Raw genomic sequence first — 25,385 nt, 5'->3', positions numbered from 1 at the left:
GATAAATGGCATTGGGATTATTTTTTTATTTATATCAATTGAGTAATTTTTTAATAACAATCCCTTAGCCCTATGTATTATTTCTAAAGATTACAGTAGATTAAAATTTGCTAAGGCAGAAGTATTATTCAGAACGTAAGATTGCGACGTCAAAGTTCAAATTCATCCTCGATTTATTGGAAACCAGCCAAATAAAGATTCTCTAATATCCAGTAGATAACGCTACACTCGCCAATCGATATTCCTCATCTGAATAGAGAATACGACATAGAGCATACTTCAGGCTAACAAAAACGGATGAAAGAAATAACCTGGAAATATAAGAACAATTGAAATTTCCCATGGAAATCTAAGAAAATTCTAAAGAAAAGCATCACCCAACGGTTCTTTATTAGCATTCACATACCGTTTTAAATTATTCCAGAAGACGACCTACTAATAGTACCTAGAGAACAACGAAATCCGATCGAAAATCCTACTGGATTTTGGTGTCATTTTAATCCCGTAGTTTTCGAAGCAGAAATAAGTTCATCTCAATCGTAATAAAGACTAGATTCTTAAAGCATCTTCAAGGAGTTAAATACAAACCAGAGGGTGACTCCTCGGGTTCCGAGTTAGTCCTAAGCAAGGAGTGGGGATGGGGCACTACGTTGGGCGTATGTAAGTACGTCGACGAGAGATGCCGTCGTCTCGCGATTCAAGTTTTTACTGGGTAGCCGTGAGGCAAGCAGGATATCCCATCCGGAGGGTGATCGGAACAATTGCAAAAGGCTCATCCTCGAGGAATAATACAGTGGCAGTGGGAATTATCGCGTCGTGCAATAACATTGTGAATCCTATGGTTTTCTCAGGCTCGGGCTAACCTAGCCGATGCAGTGTACGGGCCATGACAAAAGGTAGCATCACTGAAGACGTGTGGAAGTACGGACGGAGCCGCACTCATTGATATGACGCCATTTTACTAACCTTTTCGGCGCGGATCGCGACGAGCTGGTCGGCAGCGCTTCGGACCAGCTTCCTCGCGTCTGATCGACCCGGCTACATCCTACATCTTTAACTAACATCACACGCACCAGAATCAAGATCCACCTTGCTTAGCACTCGTCAGAAGGTACATACCGCTTAGTGTTCCTTGAGCTCTGCACATTGCATGTATTCGATTCTGTTCCTCCACGCATCGAGGCTATTATTCTTCCTGGTATGGACACGTCGTCTTCGAGAATTCGTTGAATTTCGGGCGTCACAATACTTGCTATTGATGAGCTGGTATTTCTTATCAACACTTTTCTTGGCTTAGACTATGAATTCTTTCTTAGAGTCATCGAGCCAATGTTATGGATGAACTTTTGATTTTAAGAAAGTAATTACGATATTACTTCGTTTTTAACTATTAGTGTTCATTTCATATACATTTGTCATTAAATCTTTCTCTTTTGATAGTTGTCTGATCTCCATTAGATCATTAGAGGCATTGCGGCATGAATTTGTATTATAACCTTATGATTCATATAATTTTTATGTTTTGTGCAATACTTTTGAAGTGTCATTAACCTTTGTATTGTTCTTACATTTTCAAACTCAAAATGTAGAATATTTTTATAAACAAATGAAGGTGAGGTGATCTGATGCAACGTCCTTTTGTCACCATGCAATAGCTTTGAAAATATTGCATTACAGTGAGTGAAGAAGTTTAATAAATATAGAATTCTTTTTATATAAGTTACAATTTATTTGTATGTATAAATATGAAAGATAGTTTCAAAGTTAAATAATATAAGAAACATCCAGCAATGTGAGAATCTCTAATAAACAATAAAATGTTTTTGTGTCTGTCAACTTTGTATGATGCAGACTTCAGTTTGCTTTTAAAATTGTAGACATTTCATATTGGCTTCATGTTCTGCACAAGTAAATTGTTTCATATAATTCTCGCACACCATTTTATTCTTTTATAGTACTTTATTCTTCTAATTCTTATATAAAAATTAAAATTGCTTAACTAACTAATAAACAAACCATGTTTGTCTTAATTTAGGAGATATTTCCAAAAGTGTCAACTTTTTTTATTTCAGGTGACACTGCAGTAGCAGTGAACGTTATTATGGAAGATGGTGATGGCGAGAGTACAGTTATGGACACATGGATCTCTTCGGATGAACAGCAACACAAGGATATGTCAAATGACGACACGTTGAATCATATCAACGATTCTAACGTTTTCAGCGACGGTACAGAGGAGAATAAGGAAGAACGATTAAATTCTGTGGGAATTGAAGAAGCAACGAGCAGGAATACCTGTTCGACGTCAAAAATCGTTTTCAAGGGATACAAAAAGAGGATACTTGCACAGACTCAAGAGAATCAGACGAGTCCTACGAAGATCTGTCTTGAGGGTCAATTGCCTCACTCGAATACAACTGTGAAAAACAACAAGGAGAAAAAGCCAGAAGCAAAACGTGGAAAAATTACGGAATACGCTCAGTATCTGGGTCTACAACCGGCCCCTAAGTATAAATGTTTAAAGTGCCATTCTTCGGCCAGTTTCTGCTCCATGTCAATGCTCAAGCAACATCAACGTATTTGCTCACCTACAATGGCTCCAATGCAAGGTGTCCTGGGCTCCTCCGAGTCCTCTTCACGAGCGCTGTCCTCAAACTTTCGCATCACGCGAAAGGTCTACCTGTGCTCCGCTTGCGGAACATATTTCGAGAACTGGAATTTGTTTTTGCACATGAGAGACGTTCACAAGCGTCACATATGCCTGTTTTGTCTCGGTATGTTTGGGCAGGCTGAACGACTCTCCTATCACTTGTCCAGTAAGCACAGCGTTCCGGAAATGACATTCACATCCGTTGAGGACTTTTACAACGCTTTCAAAGGCTCGTGTTACTTGATCTGCTGTAACTGCGAGAAGGTGTTCTCTGAGACTGACAATTTCTATAATCATTTTTGTCCCACGCCGCAGAAACAACAGCAGCAACAATCCTCCGCTTCGGTGTGCTCATTATGCAGGCAGACTGGTTCGCACTTAGCCACATGCAGTTTAGCAACGGAAAAGAACAAAATAGTAAACACATCCTTGCAGTCACCAAGTAGTCCACACTCTAGTGCATCAGCCACAATGGCATCCTCGCAGCTCACGACACCCAGCAGTAAAGGAATATCCAAAAAAATGATGAAAAATAACAGAATAAAATCTAGCGATGATTCTGTACCTGGATCGTGTCATCGGAAAACACCGGAATCCTACACGAAGATGGCAAATGCGAAAGCACATAGTACGCCCAAGTCCATTTCTGATGATGCTGTGGCTACTACGGCGAATTCTGTGACGAGTCCGGATAGTGGAGAGGACCTGGATGATTCGCTGAGAGATACCGTAGCGGAAACCATCATGGAAGTGTCTAAATATGTGGGTGATTCGGCGGACGGTATTGAAACCGACGACAAGGACGATAGTATGTCGATTGAAGAATCGCCAGAAGTTGATTCCCCAGTGCGGTTGGTTAGCAGTGCGTCTACCGATAGTGTTACACAGACTATTATGGAAGTGTCGCTTTACGTTAATAATATCGAGGGTGTTAAATGTAAAGAGAATGAAGTAGCTCTGGTGAACGATTCCAAGAATGGAAACGACGTACCTGTAGACAGTATAGAAGATAAGGTTGCGAATATATCGAAACCCGAAGATGAGGAAGCTGACGTTAGATTAAACTCCCCGAGTCCTAAAGCAGAAGCTGAAGAAGAAAAAAGAGATGAGGATCTGTCAATGCCTAACGAAAGTAGAACAGATTCTGATTCTCAGGCATCAAATAGTCCTGTCAGAAGTCCTGCAGGACGATCTCTTTTTAGTCCTCACCATGAGCATCAGGTTACCGATAATCAGGAAAAAGAACAGTCTACTGAAGTGACTAGCATAGAAGAAAATACAGACGCTAAGGAACCTGAAAATGCAACTAAACCAGAAAGTTCTGTGTCTTTCAATACCGTAACTACATCTGACAGGAGTCTGGTTATCAAAATTTGTACCAACAGGAGTTCACAGTTTTCAGTCAGTACTACAGAATCAAATGTGAACAACAGCGAGAGCCACGACACAAGCAGGGAATCTGAAGAGAATAACAATGGCGAGGGATCTGCATCCGAAGAGAAGACTTCTAACTTGTCAGAGAAAGAACATGACAGTCATAGCAGTTACCAAGTGAATGACGGTGATAGTGATAGTGATACCGATAGTGAGACACTGGCTGTTGTGGACAGTAATGTAAAAAAATATAAAAATTCTGTCGATGCAGAAGATAATATAGAGGACAAGTCCGAAGCCATCACAGAAGTTGGTATCGAAACAGGAGAAGATACTGATATTCAGAAAGTCGAAGGAGATTCACATCAAAATGAAAAAGATACAAATTCCATTATTTTTAATAAAACCAACACTGCTGTTCCTGAAGAGAAGCAAGCAGAGCCAGACGGCATTGTCTTAGCTGGTGAAGATGTACCCAGTATAGACCTTAACGTAGAAGGACTACTAGATAGTATAGAAATAGAAGAACTCTTAAAGGCTTGTATAAGCGCAGCTAGTCCAACCTGCGTCTACTGCAATCACGCGAGACAGATAGCTGTAAATGGTAAAAGACTAGGACTGCACATGCTGGCGGAACATAGATTTCAGCCTCAGCATCCAGCCATAATAATACACCGTGAACAATTTATAAGCCGAGTGAAAAAGTCACTTCCTGAACTAGAAACTAATTACTTCAACCTGGATTCATATACCAGTTCAAGCGGTACCTACAATGTTCCTCAGACAAGGATCTACGAGTGTTTTCATTGTAGGTTCCACTCAGCCGTGCACAAGGAGCTCTATCTGCATAACAGAAAAATGCATCAAAAAACAATATTGATATGCATAATGTGCAAGTCGACTTTTTACAGCTATAGTGAGCTGCTGTGTCATCTGTGTCCTGGTGTCTACTGCCCAAATATCAATATCAGATACCGATGCTGTCTCTGTCCCGTAGGCAGTCTTCCCTCAGCCTTCAGACTCATGGTGCATCTACGAAAACGTCATCACGTATGCGACGTCTGTCTAGAATCAACTGGTAACCAGCAGCGACTATCCAATCACGTCTGGAAGCACAAACTGCATCATCTGTGCTACCGATGCGGTATAGCTTACAGAAATAAGCCAGACATAACAAAGCATCTCTTCTGGAAACACGGCACCGAGAGTGTCCTCTGTAAAAAGTGCCTCCAGAAGAAGTGGCCCCACGTATATCATTTCTGCATTCCGCCAACGGCCTTCGTATGCGAGGAGTGCAGTTCAATATTTTCTCGTGCAGTTGCACTGAAGGTGCACAAGAGGTTGCACTCCGGGGATCTGCCGTACAGCTGTACGGATTGTGCGGAACGGTTCATCTCGAAGAAGCTTCTGCGCAAGCACGAGAACGAGCACAAGGAACCTCTACCTGAAGACGTGAACGTAACCGACGCCACGAGTCATCCAGCTTCCTCGGAGGAACAAAAGCAAGACAGTGAGAAAGTGTTACCTAGTGTAAACGCAGCTGAACCCATGAACGGTATTATGGAAGCGAAAGAGAATGTGAAGAAAGTGGTGGATATCTATGATTTGCCTCCGTTGAATTTATCTTCTGAGAGTGACTCGGACTCGGATGAGGAGAAAGTCGAAGGAGGTAAGGATCGTGATGGTGTCTCCAAGGATAACAAGTCTGAATTGCTGGCCAAGGAGACACCTCAAGCCCCAATCGTGGAATCTGTTTCGACGGTAGAGCCTAACGACAGCATCGTCGAGGTGGAAAGGAACGAAGAGGAAAAGCAACAAGAGGCACAAATAATGGATGGCATATGGGATAACTTCAAGTCGTACGCAGCTAGTCTAGAACAACAGGAGTCAGTTGGTAAATTGGTCAAAGAACCACAGGAAGATATAGAGTTCTTGAGAAAAGTAGTCTTGGCGGAACACGATTACTGCCTCTCGGAACAGGAAAAACTGGAAAAGCAATTGGCTCTTGGTGAGGAAGCTTTGTCCAAAGATGAGAGCACCGCCCTGGGTGCGGAACACGATTACACCAGTAAAGCACCGAAAAGTCCCACAGCTGTACAGAATGAGTCCTGTGAAAATGAAACTAGTAAGAAGAAAGTGAAGACCCCAAGAAAGAAAAAACAAAACGGTAGTACATCCTCCAGCGACTCCTCCAGTGACAGTGACTCCAGTAGTTGTTCCTGTGGCACCAACTGTAGCTGTAGTAGCTCTTCCTCGGGCTGTTCCTCTAGTTCTAGTAGTAGTTCCGATTCAGATAGTTCAGCGTCCGATGGTTCGCCTAAGAAGCAATCGAATCGCAAGGAAAGAAGAAAAGAGAAGGAAACAGCTAGAAAGAATAAGTCTGATTCTGTTGAACCGGAAGTTAAGGAACCATCTGTACAAGTGGAGAACGGTAACGCTTCAGTCGAAGATAATAACACAATGTCTCCACCAAAGATACAGTTAAGAGAATCCGATCTGGAAACCGATGAAACGGAGACGGACGAAGACTTCTATGACGAGCATCCGCAACAGTTAGCCAACAAATTGTTAGCTGAGAAACGTAACCAACTGATGTTGCTCGCAGCTGTTGCACCAGCTTCAACGGAATCATCCTTATCCGCACCAATGAACAATGGCATCGGGGATAACGAACCTACCACTCACTCACCAGAACCAATGACTACGACAGCAGAGGAGGTACCGCAGCCCAAGAAGAAAGTGAAGACCAAGAAACGAAAAAAGAGTGAAAAGGGAAAGCAGAGGAACCTCACGCCGACGGTAGAATCAATTAAGCTGAACATTCCTAAATCTTTTTATCAAAGTAAGACAGGATTTGCCTCATCATCTCCAGCCATGATAACAGTGGTAAGAAGCAGATCATCAACACCAAACGTAACCAACTCCCCAAACGAAATGAATCCAACAACCTTCGGCACGGAATCTCAACCAGTCAAAATCAATCAAAATTTCGGCAGTGGTTCGGAAACAGAGAACAAACGTTCATCGAAGAGAAAGCGAATCCCAAAGAGGTTCTACGGTGACTCCAGCGACGAGGAAGGTGAGAAGCAGCAACCACCACTAAAATGGAGAAAAGTCATGCCAGCTTCGACATTCGTACCAACTCCAGTTGTGAAGTCTTTACCACCACCACCACCGCCACCACCACCAGTTCCAGTACCAGCACCGATCAGTCCATCACCTTCGATACCAGTTGCAGCCTCGGCCAGCGAGTCCGAGGAACCGGCTGAAAGTAGCAGCGACTCCAGTGACTCCGAGGAACCGGATGTGTCTGAATCTCCAGCCGCGCCACCCGCGCATCTACCTGGAACTACAAACGCACCTGCTCCTGAACGATCGGATAATCTGTACTGCTACTGCCAGTGTCCTTACGACGAGGTGTCGGAAATGATCGCGTGCGACGGCGAAGACTGTCGAATCGAGTGGTTTCATTTCGAATGCGTTGGAATAATGGTGCCGCCAAAGGGCAAGTGGTACTGCCCGGACTGTCGTAAGAAACATGGCATCCTCCAGAACGAAGATTACTTTGACTGATAGTAGCCAGAGAGAAGTTACACATTCATCCTAAAACTACTTAAACATTTTATTACCAAGCTCACTCGAGATGCTTCTAGGTTTATATCCTAGTGTTTCCCTACTTCCCATCTTGGTAAATGATATATACTGTTCCATGTTGATATTTTTCTTAAGCCAAACTACTGTTTGTACATAATTGTAAATACGAAACTTAGAGTTTATAACAATGAAAATAAGGTTTTTGTGTAAATTTGTTTGTACTTCTTTTAACGACGTCAATGTAAAGTACACAGTATAGGTAGGTCGTAGTAGAATTAATCTTAAGAGTAAGTTTACGCATATACATATGTTATGCAGAGGGAGATTTGGACTCGATTAGGAGGACCTATGAACGAGGGCACTTTATTATTATTATTGACTTTCGAAGTTTCATTAATTTCTCTTTCTTCGATTCTTTCTCGACCTAACGGTTACGTCTGGATATGCTCGCACTGCTGGCAGTGTATGCGTATCTGCGTTTCGAATTACTTGTCATGAAAACATTTTACTTTTCTTATTCGTTTATTCTATTGTTGGAGGCCAATCGCATCCTGCGCACATAGTCAACGAGACAGGAGGAAAGTCATGCTGTAGACATTATTACTGAATTATAAGCTTTGCGTCTCAGTTGAATTGATAAGTGAAAAATAGGAAACATCTGCACGACACAAAAACACTCTTAATTTGAGTCTTAAATGTTAAAAATAAATTTTACCTTAGCTACAGGAGGACAGTTTTGATTTTTTTTTTAATATCAATTAATTTAATAGTTACTTTTAATTGTGGTATGCGGCACAAAGAGTAGTAAGACCAAGAAACTTGAGTGATATTTCAGAAGGAAAAAAAGATTATAGGTTGAGGATGCGTTTGATAGTTTGAAAGAATTTTTTTTTACTTTGAAATAATAGAGCTGAATCGTGACTTGGTTCACCATCTTTCTTTTTACTTCTAGCATTGAATAAAGCGCAAAGGTCACAATTATCAATTATAATTTTAGGCAAGTTTATACGTAAAGTCTGTATTAAGAATAGGGAGTGATTGTCGTGCAAAATGCGTTTTACTTCCTCAATGAAATTATAGTTCCTTTTTTTTCTCCTCAATTGGTCATGGAAACAGGAAATTCGCGTATGAGCCTTATTATAGTTGAGGGCCAAAAATGTATTTATATTTGATTTTAATCCATTCTACAATCTGTTTCATATTGCGTTGTTTACGTTAAGTTTGTGCCAAAAAAAGAATCGCTAAATATATAATAGTCGTTTACTTTGTTACTTTAAATTACAGCTTAGGAAACAAGGGCATTGCCTGTAAAACGCGAATTCCGGTTGTCATTGTTGATCGGCCAACTACAGCCTTTGATTTCCTAATAGTCCAAGGACGTTGCAAAGCGTTGCCATAATGTAGATTATGATGACGCAATGATTTTAGCATAAATGAAAGTTTCAGAATTGTAAGATTGGGAGTTAGCATACCGGTGGAAGATATATGTCCTTTGGAATACGAGGGACAGTGAGGAAAAAAAGTAAAATGCAAAACGCGTATGAGGAAACACCAAAAAATCAAATTTAAAGCTCGAAATTGAACTTCGAACTTATTGCGCTATTCGCTGTTTCTCTATTGTTCGATTCGCCAAGCTAATGTCCATCCCTCAGCAAAGACAATGTAACGATAACCGGTAATAAAGTTAGTTGACCTCGTTACAAATATCATGAAAAGTCTTTGTATTTTTGCCAAGACACCCAAAACCCTTTCACGACATTGCGATGGTGGTGCCAGTTGTTGCTATAAAACGAGTAATTTCCAAGACTGTCAGATTATCTTGTATAGTCGAGGGAAAAAGGAATAGAACGATGGTAGCTTCAATTTCCCAGGATATTATCCATTGCTCTTGATTCAAGGGGCAATTCAATCCCCATGATATTCGTAACAAAGTTTTTGTAAGAGACATCCTGTATGATGAAGTGATAATATATTATTCTGAGTAAGACTGACAAGACTAATTATTTTCTTGATTAATTACCGTAGGAAGAAAATTAAATTCTTCATCCAAATCTGATTTTGTATCATGATCCTCAACTTCGTCATGAGGTATAAGAAGTTTCAAATACTCATAAGCTTTTTGAGTAGATAATGGCTCTCCGTAGCTGAAATCTTGTTGAATTTTTTCCAAAAAACGCCTTTTTCCCTTTCCAAATAAAATCTGCAAAAATTCTTGTTTCGTAAGCGTAGGATTTTGATTGTTTTTTGGATCCGCAAAAACAAGAAAAGCTTCTTTGAATTGGCGAAGAGAAATTCCACGGACTGGACGGTGGTTAACGTAGAGTTTAACCAATTCCTTAAATGTTATTTCTTCAACCTGCTGTCCTGTCTCAGCGTAATTCTTGTACGCGATTTCACTCATCATATTCTCCAGCTGATTAATAGAATTATTACACTAGAATGATCACACCAGAATGATTTCCAATTTTATATACAGCACCTCGTAATTGCTAGGATAAAATCCAATGGCGCGCATCAGATTAGGAAGCTGCTTAGTGGAAACTCTGTCTGAGACAATTCTGGTTGCTGTCGTATTTTCCCCCTGGTGCAATATCTGAGCGTAGTAAAATAAATCCTGTATTTCATTCATCAGCCACCCCTTGCTTCCACCTTCCACCAGACAATAAAACGGCGTAAGACCCTTTCCACCTAATTTGGCCATCACGTCCACGGATCTGTTAAGAATATTTATTTATATAATGCTTTCTTTTTCTATACTGAATCAATACTTAAGGTTGATCTTCCACATGAGAACGCATCTGTCATTTGCACCAAGGGTGAAGAGGAACTTGTTACAATGACTGATTGACATATGTATAATCTGTTAAAACATTTTACTTTCAGTAAAATCAGACTGTTGACAAACGATGCTTGAACTTATGACTGACTTTTTTTGGATGACCAATCATTCCAATATTCATAAAAGGATTCCCATCTGTTGGGAGCAGTTGAATTCCAATTTCTTTTTCCGTAGCAAACACCATGTAAGCTTGATCGTGAAAGTTTCTCGTAGGCAAAACCTATGTGCAGTGATAATTTACGTACAGTTTACTCTTCTTTCTTGTCATTGAAAAATAATTTTCTCAGCGCGTATTTACCTGCAGTTTCTGAATAGGAGTTCCAAATGTTGGACCTAGGATGGTCCTGCGAATCATTTTAGTCATGTCGTTCAAAAGTCTATATTTGTACTGTAAAAATTAGTAAATCATTAACAGGATACAGGTAAAGCTAAATAAAGTATACCTCAGAGTTAGCTACGAGTAAAAAAGTCTCAATGCCAAAGTGTGGATAAGAAGTCAAGCAACAGGGAGTAGCAGTATGTTCAATTGCATTAACTTCTAAAATCTTCAATCCAGGCTTTGGATATGGTCCGCTGAAAAGAAGCTTTCGTTATACGCTTTAAATTCTCAGTGGATGCAGAATACTAAAATTAAACTGTACCTGTGTTCCAGGTCATACTCCACCAGCTCTCGATCCTCTCCTAAAGAAAATAATCTAGGCACAACGTGTTCACCAGCTGATGGACTAAACATTATGTCTTTTATAGGTTTGTAGTGGGAATGAGATTTTCCCAAGAAATACCAAATGGGAGTATTCGAATGTTTATTTCTCTTGAAGACAACAACTGTCAGAGAATTGTCCTGACGACATAAATGAATTAAAACTTTATGCAATTTTGTACAATTTTAATTCTCCAATTATACCGTGTATGCCATAAATTCCGAGTCCTTGGAAAAGATTATGTTGAGTATAGAGCTCGATGAGTGCTTATATGGAACTTCGGATAAGGGATCCAATGTGTCAGGATGTAACATCCACAGTGCTCCACTTTCCATACCGCAGACTAACATATCGCCTAAGAACAATATTTTCTGAATGTTATTTTCATTTTAGAATAATTAGTTTATGAAGTTTACTTACCTTTAGTGGTATACTTTAAAGATGTAACAGCAGTCATACTCTTGTGTGTTTGTGGACATGTCACGTAGACTATATTTTGATTCTCAATTTCCTGATCCAGAATTGTACAAAAGGATGGAATCGGAGGTGTCATTCGTGACACCATCAAACTGTGTACTGAATAATTGTAAAGGCTAAGTCTACCATTTACACTCCCAGTTACAAAATATTCCCTGGTAAGAAATAACAATTATTCTTCATCGTTATAGCTGATATTTTATCATTACAGATATGTATACCGATACGGTGAAGTAGTTAAGGCTGTTACTACAGAATCTATAGACGGTAACAAGAAGTGACATTTCAATTTTGAAAATTCTATCCAAGCTACTCTTCCGGCTGAAGTACCTAAATGCCAAAATGAACATGCTTAACATAAAAATATCTTTGCTTAATTTCATTAGGATTTTCAAATAATTCTTACAAACACAAAAGCTGTCAATTTTGAAAGGTGCACGATTGAGTGTAGCATCTGATGATTTTTTTGGTAAATTCTTATCTATCCCTTGTAAGTCGTGCGAAGTGTATTTCTCAAAATTTATTACTTTAGGTATGATGTCTACATCAATAACTGTGTCTGCAATTAATTCTTTTATCCCACTATCAACACTTCTTTCTGTCTTCTGTTTTATCTGCTCATCATTCTCATCCTGTTCCACGTACTCATTCTTATTATCTTCCACAACTTCTTCTCCGTCAGCTCCATCCTCATCCTCGTCGCTACTGCTTAGCGTTACTTAAAATATTACAGAAAAAGTCTTTATAGAATTAACCAACGATTGGATCAATAATCAAAATAAACTTACAAGTCGATTCGCTGATAGCAACCGTTGGACCTTGCAATTTTGATGAAACGTCGAAACTGATTGACCGAATTGAATCCAGTCCCAAATTTCGACACCAAAACAGTAACTTCAATTGGTAATCATAAAAATATATATGCCCAGAAGAATTACCAGTCACAATAGTACTGTTAAAACATTACGAAATATTGTACCAGGAAGCACAAGTTATTTAAAAATTGTGAAATAGGAAATCGCTATACCCCTTATGATCTAAAATTTGCGTAATGTTTTTATTTTGTAGGTGAATCGATTTAATATGCTTCTTCATGTAACACATTTTCTGCCTGCTGCTGTCACGTTCGCAATCAACAGGTATTCCATTCCAAACCAAGACAAATCCTACAAAAAATATATCGTACTTAAAATCCATAAAGAATTTGAATTGAAACATTTAAAAATTACCATTGCTAGTTGCAGTGAAAGCTTCGGTCCTTCTCGACGTGTAAGAAGAATCGTTAAAAATTCCTAAGCGACGTATCTTTCCAATAAGCTTCGGTTGATGTATTTCTAGTTTGTCATTTTCCTATAAAAATAATAAAAATATAATGCTGTTCTCTTCTACGAAACAAAGTACATTCCACGAGATTAAATATTTTACCCATAAGACAAAAACGACATGCTGTTCCATAGTCAAGATAAATTGTTCTGAATAATCATTGCTAAAAGTGATTTCCTTCACTCTATCTGCACTCATATCCGTCAATTCCGCCACACCTAGGGATACCAGATAAATCTAGACAATTATACATTTATTTTCACACCATTTAAAACTCCACAGACCATCCGGTGTGTCTCTTCCATAAGTCCACAACCATATCTTGACCTTTTGGCAAATTTCATTGCCAACTGTCACTAAGTACTTGGCATTAGGGCTGATTTTTGCAGCTGTCAAATTATCCGTCCCATGTGGATTGAACAAAGTACAAATTGGAAGCCTGTAGATGTTATAAAATCGTCACCAAAATGTTTGCACAATATCCTTTCCCACGTCTTTTACCTTTTTTCTGTGTCCCATACGACGACTACGCAATCTTCATCGAAATCAGCAGTGAGTAACCACTTGCCATTCTTGCTACTAGACAAAGTGCGTACGGTATTTTTCTGTAAGGAAACGTGACCAATAAAAAAAAATCCCAGAGGATGATTCAACCAATTTTCGACGTAAAGATACCAACGTGACCCTGTAGGAACATCATGTCCCTCGAGGTATAATCGTACAGGACAGCTGAGTGCGAGGATCCATAAGCAATCAGTGTTCGATTCTCCGTAGTTAAATTAACCAGAGGCGGATCAGAGTTCAAGCCAAAGGACCATTTTAATCGCTAAAAATAAAAAAAAGTTATAAAACCCATAAAACTCTTAAAAAACATAAAGTAAGACAGTCCACCTACAAAAGGACAGATATTAGTGTTCCTCGTAGCACTTTCATGGAATCGCAGATTCTTCCTACTGCTGTGATCATCTTTTGGTGTCTTTGAATTTTTAAATCCTGAAAACATCCCACAGCAATACAAATCATTGACAGTGACAGAGTGAAAACAGTCGCCATTTAAATACCCATCCTGCCCCATTCATCTAATCAAAAGAAAATCTGTCAAAGCGCCAATGTTCAGTGCAGACTGGCGGACCCAATAAAAAGAATTTCTACTGCAATGTACAGGGCAATTCAGTTGACCTTGCCCTCTTACAATGACAGCTATCAAATCTGACCGTTGCATTTAAACTGAATAAATACGTAGACCCAAGAGAGTAAAAAAAAAAAAGAAGTGCACTGACGAGTTTGTAGCCTGCTCCAAGTGTTTTGCCCGATGCCATCAGAATAAAGAGCGAACGTCAGGGACGCGCGAGGAGTCATTATCCGTAGCTGATCACCCTCTTAAGAAATCTCATAGTTGTTTTTCAGTCTCGCGCTTTATTTGCACGCAGAGCCACTATAGGCATTCATTGCACATCTACGACCCTCAGTCTTTCCTTATTAACTGAGTTACACGATCCTCCAATTCATAAAGTCCAGTCCATTCCTCAAAAGCACGTGGTACAGAAAAATCTAATCTTCTGCAGATCAATCCTATGCCGAGCAGTCTCCGATCTCGTATATAGTTTAAGATAACGAAAGAAGAGCAAGAAAAAGCAAGACGTAAGAAAACCTTTGATCTAACGATCTTCCATTCAGTCAAGTTCATCCTCGCTACACGACATGAGCATCACGAATTCTAATCAAGGGGTCCCGGTCTTACTCAAAAGATACTGGATTCTGTTGATGATCTCTGAATATTTTTCACTCGTTAATTTGGCACCAATTCTCGCCGATAAGGACACAGCAACTGATCATCTTTATCCGCCTGTGCTCGCGGTAAGTCACTCCTACAATATCAAGGATAAAGAACAATTGGTATAAATTTTATTGCACTTCAGTTTAAGTTCATGAAGAAGTTTGGTTACCTGGAAGCAGGCACCCCCGATTCGGAAGCTCTTTATACAGTCGATGCAGTAGTGGATGCCCTTAAGAATGTTCAATATTTTGGAAATATACCAATCACCGGTGTCTTCGACAATACGACATTGAAGGTATGCAGCCTTATTTATGCAATAGAACAAATGCATTTATTATAGTGCAATAGCAGTGAAGACTGGTTTTCTTCAATCGAAGCTCATGGAGTCGCCACGCTGCGGAGTAGCAGATGTTGTACGACATAAAGAGTCACGAACGAAAAGATACATTATCGGTGCCAATGGCTGGAATAAGAGAGACATAACATACTTGTGAGTCAATTAGCTTGGTTTCATTTGTTATACGTGATTGTCAAATTATTTGAAGTTTCTTCGAATGACAACAGCATCGCGAACTGGACGCCAAAATTGAGCGAGGAAGCTGTTTCCGAAGAGCTTGCCAGAGCTTTTCATGCCTGGAGTGGATACGCTCGTTTGAAATTTCGTCAAGTCTATGATCCAACTGCTGATATCATCGTTGCCTTCGGAAGAGGTCCACACGGTGATGGGTAATTACATTCATAGAGGTTTTTATATTTATAATAAGTTTTGCATATGTCGTATTTTTCTTCCAAGTTATCCATTCGATGGCAACGGAAATGTCCTGGCGCACGCATTCTTCCCGTACGAGATGGGATCTTACGGCGGCGACATTCACTTCGACGATGACGAGAATTGGAAAATGAGACCTTCCGATCCTTATGACGGAACAGACTTCTTCTCGGTTGCCGTACACGAACTTGGACACAGCTTGGGACTCTCGCATTCCCCAGTTCCGACCTCTATAATGTTTCCATATTACCAGGGTTACACGTCCAACTTCCAACTGAGCTATGACGACATCCTTGGGATGTACCAGCTTTACAGTAAGCCTCGTCATGCCGTAGAAAACTCGATAAACTAATCTTAATTTGATTAGCGGAGGTCAGTCGGTGGACGTCGTGCGGTCATTGACGGACGTATATATAAATATGAATAGAAAGAAAAAAGTTCTATCACTGGCCCAGATAGGGTTACGAGTTAGTCTGATTGTTGTGAATGAAGCCTTAACCTCATTCTTTCAGTAACCAGAACATTGGAAGGGGATCAGCAGTCTGAGTCTGTTACGGATAATGGGGAGACGGAAACGGAAACTGAGGATTCATCGACTAGATATGAAGAGACCACTGAGTCAGGGAAAACATTTGATACTACTGACTCGGTTCCGGTTACTACTGACTCAGGTCAGGAGACTATTAATTCTCAGAGTACTACCACTGCCACCTGGACCAGCGAAGAGACAAGTACTACCAGGTACGACAGATCCACCGAGGGTTATCTAGGTGTCACTTTCACCGGGGACTATGAAACCGTTGATGAGCATCGTCGTCATGAAAATCGTAGTGATAGTAATAGTATTCCTGATCTGGTGAATTCAAGCGTTCCTGATATTTGTCAAGGAAGCTACGACGCCATAACTGTCCTCAGGGATGAACTCTTCATCTTCAAGGGTGAAGTAAGTATTAATTGCTATACTTATAAATGATGATTTATCTGATACAATACTTTTTTATAGTTTGTGTGGCGTTTGTTGAAGCGTGGAAAAATTGATAATAGTTATCCCGTCAAATTTCATCAACTCTTCTACGATTTACCGGAAGACATCACTCGCATAGACGCTGCTTACGAGAGACAGAGCGACGCTAATATCATATTGTTTACTGGTAATTTTCTTAACGAGTCTACTTTTTTGTCTATACGAATTCTTTAGACTGTTTCACGTTACAGGAAATAGATACTGGGTGTATAATGGAGATAAGTTTGTTGACGGCAGCCCCAGACCTTTGACTGATTATGGAATCTCACCTGATGTTGACAAGATAGATGCCGTTCAGGTGTGGAATAAGAACAAAAAGGTTTATCTTTACAGGTAAGTATCCTTATTGGAACGTAGTATTATCTCAGGATGAAAAATAGTTGCTAAACTATCTCTTGAGGATAGACACAACCAGTTCTGGAGGTTCAATGAGACTTCGAGAACTCTTGATCCTGGATATCCACATAATATGAGAAGATGGCGAGGTGTACCTCCGAATATCGACGCAGCCATGACCTGGATTGACGGTAATATATTTTAATCAATACGTTAATGAAATCATTCAATTGTTTTACTGATTGCAGGAAAGACATATTTCTTTAAGGATAAGCTGTTTTGGAAATTCGATAATTTTTTTGTTAAGACGGACAACAGGTATCCCCTGCCAGCTCCGCAGTATTGGTTCGGCTGTCCAGAACAGCTGGATACAATTTGGTGGTTATAAATCGTAAGACTTATACATTACTTTAAGACCTCCACATAAGTAATAATGTAGCGTATATCGTGTAATTCCAAAAAGTATCAAAACGTAGCCATAAGTCATAAGAATAATTTGTACTTTTGTAACGGACATTAAGAAAAGTGTGAAACATGAAGACAATCAGTGATATTTTGTGTCAGCTGTGATTTATTCCTGTGATGACATAACAGCTCAGCAAAAAATATATATGAAACGTAATAAACAATGCATCAACCGAGGGTTGTAGATTGTTTGGAGTAAATTGGGAATATAAGCTCTACAATAGTCCGCATAAAAATCACCGCAAAGGACAACGACTCAGCGTCATTGATCACCGCTTCTTCGCGAGGAATTGAATTGTTTCGTTGCCCCGCAAATACTGACAGTCAAAGATCGCGTCCTTAACATCAAACCGACCGTGCTTCCTGGATTCAATGAATACGAAAAAAAAAAATTATTTAAAAAAATTTGCAACTACCTCTTAAAAAAGATAGCGTTCCCTTGATAATCTTCCTAAAACTTATGCAAGCCAATATCATTAAGGCGAATAACCTACTGCTTTGTCTTTTGCTTTGTTTCAAATTCTTTTCTAATATTCGGTTTTGTCGACGGCGGATCAACCCGTGAGAAAATTCTCTAAGTGACTGTCATTTCTAGCTTTTGGACACAGCATGGCGAAGACGCACCATGTTCTTGCGAATTGTAGTCCAGTAGCTGCACTGAGACTTAGTTTTGATAACCAGGTTAAAATTCGAAGATCGTAAGTACCGTTGACTACCTTTCGAGTCACAGCGATTCGTATGTAGCCACATTAGCTGCAGCAGCTTGCGGGTGACGGGTCCAAGCCGGAACGCTTGGTTATGATTACCCTGGTGAATTCCTCGGCGGTCGTTGGGTGAATTCCAACGGTCGACTTCAAGGCGGGGAATGTCAAATTGCACCTGGTAAGAAAACATGAAAATGTAGAGTATGGATAGGATTGTAGGGTCAAAAATGTTTTACAGATGAAACAAGTAAGTCGGTACTCACTTCATGGCGGCAGCAAAACCTTGGATGACTTCACCAGCGTTGGGACCTATGAAGTGCATTCCAAGAACCTTCTGATCACCACCTCTAAGGGCAACGACCTTCAAGTAGCAATTGAGAGGACTCTTCTGAGGAATAAAGAATTCCGTGGGCTTGTAGTAAGCATGATAGACCTCAATGTTGTCGTCTCCATGGATAGCTATAGCATGCTCTTCGCTGAAGCCGACGCAGCCGTACTCCAGAGGACTGAATACTGTTGTGGCCACGTTGGCGTAGTCCATCGTTTCCGTGGAGTTGCCGAACAGCCTTTTGGCTAATAATTTTCCAGCGTGAATGGCTACCGGCGTGAGCTCTGGTTTTTTCTGTAAGACAAAATTTATGTACAATACTGCAAACAACGATTCATTTAATAATCATGTTAATCATAATCATGTTAACAAAAATAGATTTTAACATACGTGGAGAACATCTCCCACGGCGTAGATGTTAGGCACGTTTGTTTGCTCATTGACGGCATCAATCTTATCGTTTTCGGGTACTAACTTAATACCAGCATTCTCAACTTTCAAATCCTGAGTCAAAGCTCGTCTCCCTATGGCGAAGAGCACAGTGTTGTACGAATCCTGATGAATCTGTCCATCCTTAATAACAAATAAAACGTATGAAACTAAGGGCCAATGACCATCGTTATAAAATAATTGAGATGCGAAAAATCATCGTACTTTATCGACCCAGTGAACAAGAAGACGACCATCATCCTGTTTTTCGATGGCTTTAGGCTTAGCTTGATAAATAAAATGTACTCCACGTTCTTCCATTTCCTTGGCCACGAGATTTGCCATCTGCTGGTCGAATCCCCTCAAGACGATAGAACGAACCATAATGGTGGCATCGTAGCCCAAGCCATTTAAGAAACCAGCACATTCAAGACCAATATCTAGTCAAAATGGTTAAGGTAAACTCAAAGACTATTCAGCTAATATAGGTATATATAGTAATAAATCTAGGGCCATTTTTAATATCATTTGAAAGGATACATCCAGCACCAACAACTAAAGTTTTGCCAGGGGCATGGTCCAAACTGAAAATATCATCACTGGTAATTCCATATTCCAAGGCTCCGGGAATATCAGGGTAGTTAGGTCTGCCTCCAACAGCAATAAGAATGTTTTCAGCAGTAAGGGTCTTTTCTTCTCCATTCAAGATTCCAGCCACAGTATGAGGATCCTTGAAATAGCCAAGGATGTTCAAGTACTCAACTTTCCTATAAAAAAAAAGTAATATCTCATTAAAAATAGCTTCCTTTCAAGATATTTCTGGAAATTGTTAACAATAAGACTATTAGGACTCTTACTTAGTTCTGAGTTCTACACGTGTAACCCAGTTTACGGATTTAACATGATTTTGCACAGCTGATTTTAGCGCCACCCAGTCATTTTCAATAGATTTTGGATCCGGAAGTTGCCATCCATAAAATGTAGCTTCCTAAGAAAACAATATTACATTGATATAATGAACACAGTCAGATAAACATTGAAATATTGTGAACTGCCAATTTTTAACCTACATGCACAGCTTCTCCGAGTAATGCAGCTTGGTGCATTAATTTTTTTGGAATACATCCTACGTTAACACAAGTGCCTCCAAGACCCCATTTTGTTCCTCTTGGGGAAGGAGTGACGTAATCTAAAACAGCAACCTTTGCCCCAAGTTGGACAGCTTCCTTAGCTGCTGCAAGACCACCGGATCCACCACCGATCACAACCAAATCGTATGCATATTTTTGTTCAGCTATAACAGATCATTAAATTAATTTATATAAGCTATAAAACAAAAAGAGTACAATTAAAAATAAGATATGAAATATCAATTTAATTTTCAAGTATAACAATCCCACCTCACCTCGTTATAAGATTCTAACAAAATTGTATTTATAAAATGTTACTTACAGAATGTACAAGTGTTAAATTCATTGTAAAATTGATTTTTATCAGACATGTGCCATGGATATACATAAAAGAGATTTATTTGCACAATAAAAAATATCTCCAAAAAAATGTTCACTGACTGCATGACAATTGGCTACACAAAAGAACCACTTTCAGCAAAAGTTGCAGAAGCAATCAATTCTTGCATAAAGTATAATTTGCTTCGTTATCATTATCAATGCTTATTAAGAAAAAAAAAAGTCATGTATTTCTTTAGCTCCAATATCAGCCTTTCACTATGTAACGTACCATCCAAGAGACATTGCCAAGGATAATGATGCAATGCCTAAGCAACACTTTCCAATAATTCTAGACCGTAACAATAACAATTACAAAAGACTTTAAATCTTGCAGACAATTAACCCACACGTGGATAAACTGTCAGGTAATCCATCAAAGGATACATGTTAAAATAATAAAACTTCATGGTTTGTAGTTAGAAAATAATTTAACAGCAATTATTCTGCAATGTCACAATCGAGCTGACGCGTCAGAATAATTTTGTATAAATGTAAGTCTAATGTTGCCGCGGTGAACTGAATTTTACGTAATCCAAATCCAAGCAACATTCCGAAGTGCTCGATACCTAATCACGAAAGAAATGAGATCAATGTAACTACTCACTACAAATGCAAGCCACAACAGTTTTTCCAGACATCAAGTTATATCGCTTGGCGCGAGGTACTTCGAGTAATTTGGCAGTAACGTGACGTCTCCGAAATGACACGAGCCGTGAGATGAAAGTTAGCGTCGCCATGATCGCGCTCAGGATTGAAAAGATCTGACGTCAGACCAAACGTGTTTGTTGGTGGATACAGCCATTGGCCAGGAAACCAGCTTCTATCTATCACTTCTAATCGTACTTGCTTCCCAGTGTCTCTACTGTTGCCTCCAACCGCAAGTATCCAACTGGTTGCTAACTGAAGACTTATGACTCTCGAGAGCGACCCACTTTCTATGCATAGCCGGTAGTGTCTACAGTTTGGTTTCGTGTAAAAATTAAACAAGTTCAAAGTATTTAAGCCGAAAAAGAAAGAATGAGATCGATATTCGTAACCGGTAGCAATCGTGGTCTTGGTTTAGGATTAATTAAACACCTGGTCCAGTCTAGTAAACCACCGGAATACATATTCGCAACATGTCGGAATCCTGACAAGGCTCTGGTGAGTTTCATTTATTCTTCATATAATACTTGATTGATATTCTTTACGTAATTAATAGTCTACATCTTCACTTACCAATAGGCGGCATTCTGATTTTATTTTCACAACTTCCTTATCGATTGGAAATTAAGAACTATCAATTTATTACTAAACTACTCCTAGAGATTTCTGTATTTCTCTCGCACCGAACACGTCCGTTCACCGCGTGAAACAATTTGCTACTGAACAGTTCCGGCTTGGATTGTAGAATCTTGTAAGGTTCGCGACGTCGCCATCTATCATTGATTCTACGAACTTTATCAATTAGAATCCTTCCCTCAGCCCCTTCGTCTATTTCTAATCAAAATGCCCGTCAGACGTCTTACGTTTGTAGGAAATCCTATTAGATAGTCATGGCATTCATATATTGCATAAGAATTTGCAATATCTATAGCAGAACACATGGGAAGAGAAGTTGAATCGTTATAAGCAGAACAACATCTACCCAGCAAGAGCAATTAAGAACTGAAATTGCGCAATGGTCATTGTAGGCTGGATGCTGATTATGATCTCAGACTTTTCTCTAAAAGAATTATAAAGTATTACATTGCATTTTATGAAGGATGACGTATCTTAGTGAAGCTCCGAGTGAATCGTAGAAAGCGAATTACTGGATATTGTCTTTGATGGCGACATTTTATCTTTCCTCTTGATGACGTTAGAATTTCAAGAGCAAAAAAGGAAGTAAGTTGCTATGTCATTGATGATTTTCAATGATGCAGCAATACTTACATTCTTACTGCAAGCAATCTCGTCATTTGCTGTTAGACAGTGAAACAGAGTTGAGACTCGGAATGATATTTTTTTAACACAACTTTCAACCATAAACTTGTAATCAATTTTCTATATTTTGATGGCAGGAGCTCAAGGAAATCGCTCAGAAATCCGGGGGAGTACATATCATTAAACTAGGTGAGTGAACTTGAATTTTCTATGATAACTCTTATATTTTCTAAATGATTTTCATGACTGAAAAGGCATACGTCACTTATTCGTTCCTGTCGTCGTTACTGCATCAAAGGAAAATGAAGATTTCCATGTAGAGAAATAGCAAAGTACGTTAACTGTCTTTGACGGTTCATTTATTCTAGTTGACTAAATTTGGTCAAACTAGACTTATGTCAATTGGATATAGACTTTTTGTTTATTATGTATTGACGTGACGCGATCATCAAATTTCTACCGAAAAATGTTGACTCCATATCGATGATATCGACCTCTTCGTTCAACTTGCGCAGGAAAATTTATAAAAGAAGTAGAACGACTAATCGACTACTCGACGATCAATAATACTTATTCCTAATAATTAGGACAATTCGCATCATCGTGTAAATCATTGACAGTCGTAAGAAAATTAAAAATAATTATTATAAGAAGAAAATATAATTTCTCAGTCGTATTTGGTTTATCAAGCTCATAGAAAAAGTAATCAGCTATTAGTAATTGAACGGCTGTGTAATATTCAAGTATTTATTATTCCACGTATAAATATCGCCTACCTTTCTTCTTCGAGACTTCGTTCTCGCTATCGCTCGAAGAGTCATCTAGGGTTTGTGGTTTCTTGCGGCATAATCCCCAAGAACTTTTCTTGCCATTACGTTCTGCCATCCTTGAATGTTTGCCTTTGCGGTGTGAAGATACGGCGTTGCGTCTATTGTATGCGTCGCAACAAGAATAATCGGTTTTGTTGAATCCTGAAGGCGTCGTTGCGGACATGAGAGAGAAAACCTACCTGACAAAGAATGTTTAACCAATCATCAGATCTCAACGATTTTATCAAATCCCTCCTTAATACTTGATAAGCATAAAGCGTAAGAGATTTTTCAAGCACAATAGAAACTATTCTGTCTCCTTAAAACTGTTTTTCATATTATATGTATTTTGTTTTCTCCGACTCATGTATGACCATAACTCTGCTTTCTTCGTCGAATTGAAAACAAAATAGTATTTATTAGTTCCAGAAATATAATTCTTTAGTAGCCCTTATATAAGCCTGAGTCCTAGGAAATATTGACTTTTTATCAAGTGCTGATGATTCATTGCTTGTAAAATATTCATTTCATACTTCTCGCTATAGTATCTATTAGATTAGAGATCGAATAATTTGTTCGCCATATATAATGTATACGATTAACGGGGCAATTTCCAAGCAACGAGAGAATGCATTTCAAATAATTTTATATAAATTGAATAAATTCGCAGATCTCACGGACATCGATAGTTACAAAAATGTGGTGAAAGTTGTCGAAGAAAAACTCGCCGGTCGTGGACTGAATGTGCTTGTTAACAATGCCGGAATATCGAGTAAATTTGCAAGACTTAATTACGTTAAAGAGAAACAATTGACCGAAGCCTTCATGACAAATTCAGTCGCACCAATATTACTCGCAAAGGTATGAACAAAAAATGTATATTTATCTCTCACTGTAAGATATTTTTTCATAGGTGAAAATAAAATTCTCGTCCATTCTGCTGGTCATCGTCATTACATGAATTACTGATAATGATAAGAAACGATTCGGCGATTGGTTCGTGTGGATATCTTTTAAAATTTTCATATGGCTTTTAATTGGATCGTGAATCAAATTGTGTGTGACCTAATTAAATTTTTAATTCATCCATACATTTAGCATACATGTTTCTTTTGTCAGTCATCTAATGTCGAATTAATAATTAAGTGAACTCAGCCTAATCTTTCAAATCTAGACTTTTATCTAAGTTGTACGTTATCATTTCTAGTCATCGAGTCCATCAAGTTATTTCTCCTAGAAGAACTCAATGATGTTAGAATCGTCATCAAATAACGCTGACAATTTTATATTAAATAAGAATCGACGTTTCTATGTTGTCACGCTAACTCGCATATACTATCGATTGCAGGAATTACTTCCTTTACTAAAAAAAGCAGCCAGCAATGCGACTGATAAGAAATCAATGAGTGTCGAGCGTGCCGCAATCATTAACATGACCTCCATTCTTGGTAGCATTACTGAAAATGATCAAGGCGGTTTCTATCCTTACCGATGTAGCAAGGTAGCGCAGAATATTATATAAAGAAAAAATTGCTAATTATTAGTGTTAATTGAATCACTTGTTATCTATAGGCAGCTCTCAATGCAGCAACAAAGTCAATGAGCATTGATTTGAAGGATGATGGCATTTTGGTAGTCTGTTTGCATCCTGGATGGGTTCGCACGGATTTAGGTGGGAAAAATGCACCGATAGATGTTGATACAAGCATTCAAGGAATTTTATCAACTCTCGATACCCTCACGGAAGCGCAAACTGGATGTTTCTTACAGTACGACGGAAAGATGTTACCTTGGTGAAGGATATTTTGAAAATATGATAGTAACTCAGTGAGAGTTTCACAGAGCAGTTAACATTCTGTTTTATTCCAGTTCTTTCTTCCTTGACCTCGTATTCCGTTACCTCAAGGCGATTCGGAGTTGTGCAAATTCTAAAAATTATATCTATATTTATATTTCTATATTTGTGCGTATGTAGAAATGAGTAAGGCTATATTAGTTCACGTCGATATAACCTAGGTAATAGGAACATAAAATTTATATCCGCTACTGAACCATGCACAATCGACTGTAGGCGTTGTTAGTCAAGGACGCTAAAAAATGACTTCTCTTCAGTGACTGTATTTAGGTGAAGGTCATGGTCATATTACGTAAGCGAGCAATTTTTTCTTCTTTTTTCCATTGCGCTCTTGATACTTTCACTTGCAGATGCTGCGAAACCAGACAAAGTCTGTTCTTGAAGTGATTTGGATAAAGAAATTTGTGAATGTTATGAAAGGAATGTAGTATTTTTTTTCTATTGTAAGATATTGTACGGTGTAATAAACTTTTTTTTATCAGCATTTTAATTTATTATTGTAGAAGTTACTCTCC

At 38.9% G+C, this 25,385-nt stretch overlaps 5 protein-coding genes across 18 annotated transcripts; 3 read left to right on the top strand and 2 right to left on the bottom strand.

Annotated features, from left to right (window-relative positions):
* The first annotated feature begins 34 nt into the window (after positions 1-34).
* On the top strand, positions 35-9,603 carry LOC107273258. Of its 2 annotated transcripts, none has more exons than XM_015751259.2 (2): positions 35-1,111; positions 2,073-9,603. In XM_015751259.2, exon 2 carries the CDS (start codon positions 2,102-2,104, stop codon positions 7,595-7,597), a length of 5,496 nt encoding a protein of 1,831 aa, XP_015606745.1. In that variant the 5' UTR covers positions 35-1,111; positions 2,073-2,101; the 3' UTR covers positions 7,598-9,603. The 2 variants fall into 2 exon arrangements, with proteins under 2 accessions (XP_015606745.1, XP_024946342.1); XM_025090574.1 differs by lacking the exon at positions 35-1,111 and adding an exon at positions 1,127-1,676.
* LOC107273259 (cilia- and flagella-associated protein 251) lies at positions 9,403-16,926 on the bottom strand. Of its 8 annotated transcripts, none has more exons than XM_025090577.1 (21): positions 16,798-16,926; positions 13,854-13,951; positions 13,638-13,784; positions 13,460-13,563; positions 13,243-13,397; positions 13,061-13,176; positions 12,865-12,985; positions 12,663-12,801; positions 12,424-12,587; positions 12,042-12,353; positions 11,857-11,965; positions 11,579-11,790; positions 11,362-11,513; positions 11,099-11,298; positions 10,901-11,030; positions 10,756-10,845; positions 10,546-10,677; positions 10,387-10,478; positions 10,098-10,332; positions 9,639-10,031; positions 9,403-9,567 (listed from the first exon to the last, which is right to left on the bottom strand). In XM_025090577.1, the coding sequence occupies exons 3-21, from the start codon at positions 13,656-13,658 to the stop codon at positions 9,478-9,480; spliced, it is 2,967 nt and encodes a 988-aa protein (XP_024946345.1). In that variant the 5' UTR covers positions 13,659-13,784; positions 13,854-13,951; positions 16,798-16,926; the 3' UTR covers positions 9,403-9,477. The 8 variants fall into 8 exon arrangements, 7 of the variants coding, with proteins under 7 accessions (XP_024946345.1, XP_024946344.1, XP_024946343.1 ...); XM_025090576.1 differs by lacking the exon at positions 16,798-16,926 and adding an exon at positions 14,700-14,820; XM_025090575.1 differs by lacking the exon at positions 16,798-16,926 and adding an exon at positions 14,610-14,742.
* Positions 14,489-17,415, top strand: LOC107273261 (matrix metalloproteinase-17). The gene is made up of 9 exons (XM_025090585.1): positions 14,489-14,815; positions 14,878-15,030; positions 15,113-15,225; positions 15,300-15,461; positions 15,529-15,818; positions 16,017-16,447; positions 16,508-16,655; positions 16,720-16,861; positions 16,934-17,415. The coding sequence occupies exons 1-9, from the start codon at positions 14,660-14,662 to the stop codon at positions 17,067-17,069; spliced, it is 1,731 nt and encodes a 576-aa protein (XP_024946353.1). The 5' UTR covers positions 14,489-14,659; the 3' UTR covers positions 17,070-17,415.
* Positions 16,849-21,686, bottom strand: LOC107273263 (thioredoxin reductase 1, mitochondrial). 3 transcript variants are annotated; one of them, XM_015751270.1, is made up of 9 exons: positions 20,906-21,038; positions 19,861-20,084; positions 19,648-19,778; positions 19,331-19,557; positions 19,016-19,230; positions 18,752-18,934; positions 18,297-18,655; positions 18,046-18,208; positions 16,849-17,044 (listed from the first exon to the last, which is right to left on the bottom strand). In XM_015751270.1, exons 1-8 carry the CDS (start codon positions 21,036-21,038, stop codon positions 18,079-18,081), a joined length of 1,602 nt encoding a protein of 533 aa, XP_015606756.1. In that variant the 3' UTR covers positions 16,849-17,044; positions 18,046-18,078. The 3 variants fall into 3 exon arrangements, with proteins under 3 accessions (XP_015606756.1, XP_015606757.1, XP_015606755.1); XM_015751271.2 differs by lacking the exons at positions 16,849-17,044; positions 20,906-21,038 and adding an exon at positions 21,520-21,686 and having other exon boundaries at positions 17,413-18,208; XM_015751269.2 differs by lacking the exon at positions 16,849-17,044 and having other exon boundaries at positions 17,413-18,208; positions 20,906-21,114.
* On the top strand, positions 21,163-25,354 carry LOC107273264 (C-factor). Of its 4 annotated transcripts, none has more exons than XM_015751273.2 (6): positions 21,163-21,444; positions 22,344-22,395; positions 23,686-23,876; positions 24,364-24,516; positions 24,588-24,784; positions 24,885-25,354. In XM_015751273.2, exons 1-6 carry the CDS (start codon positions 21,319-21,321, stop codon positions 24,988-24,990), a joined length of 825 nt encoding a protein of 274 aa, XP_015606759.1. In that variant the 5' UTR covers positions 21,163-21,318; the 3' UTR covers positions 24,991-25,354. The 4 variants fall into 4 exon arrangements, with proteins under 4 accessions (XP_015606759.1, XP_015606758.1, XP_024946357.1 ...); XM_015751272.2 differs by having other exon boundaries at positions 24,588-24,808; XM_025090589.1 differs by lacking the exon at positions 24,364-24,516 and having other exon boundaries at positions 24,588-24,808.
* The last annotated feature ends 31 nt before the right edge of the window (positions 25,355-25,385 follow it).

The sequence above is a fragment of the Cephus cinctus genome, unplaced genomic scaffold (genome assembly GCF_000341935.2).
Source record: "Cephus cinctus unplaced genomic scaffold, Ccin1 Ccin1_scaffold1553, whole genome shotgun sequence".
Taxonomy (NCBI): Eukaryota; Metazoa; Arthropoda; class Insecta; order Hymenoptera; family Cephidae; genus Cephus; species Cephus cinctus.
Note: the sequence above shows the minus strand (reverse complement) of the source record. Positions and strands in the feature narration are given on the sequence as shown.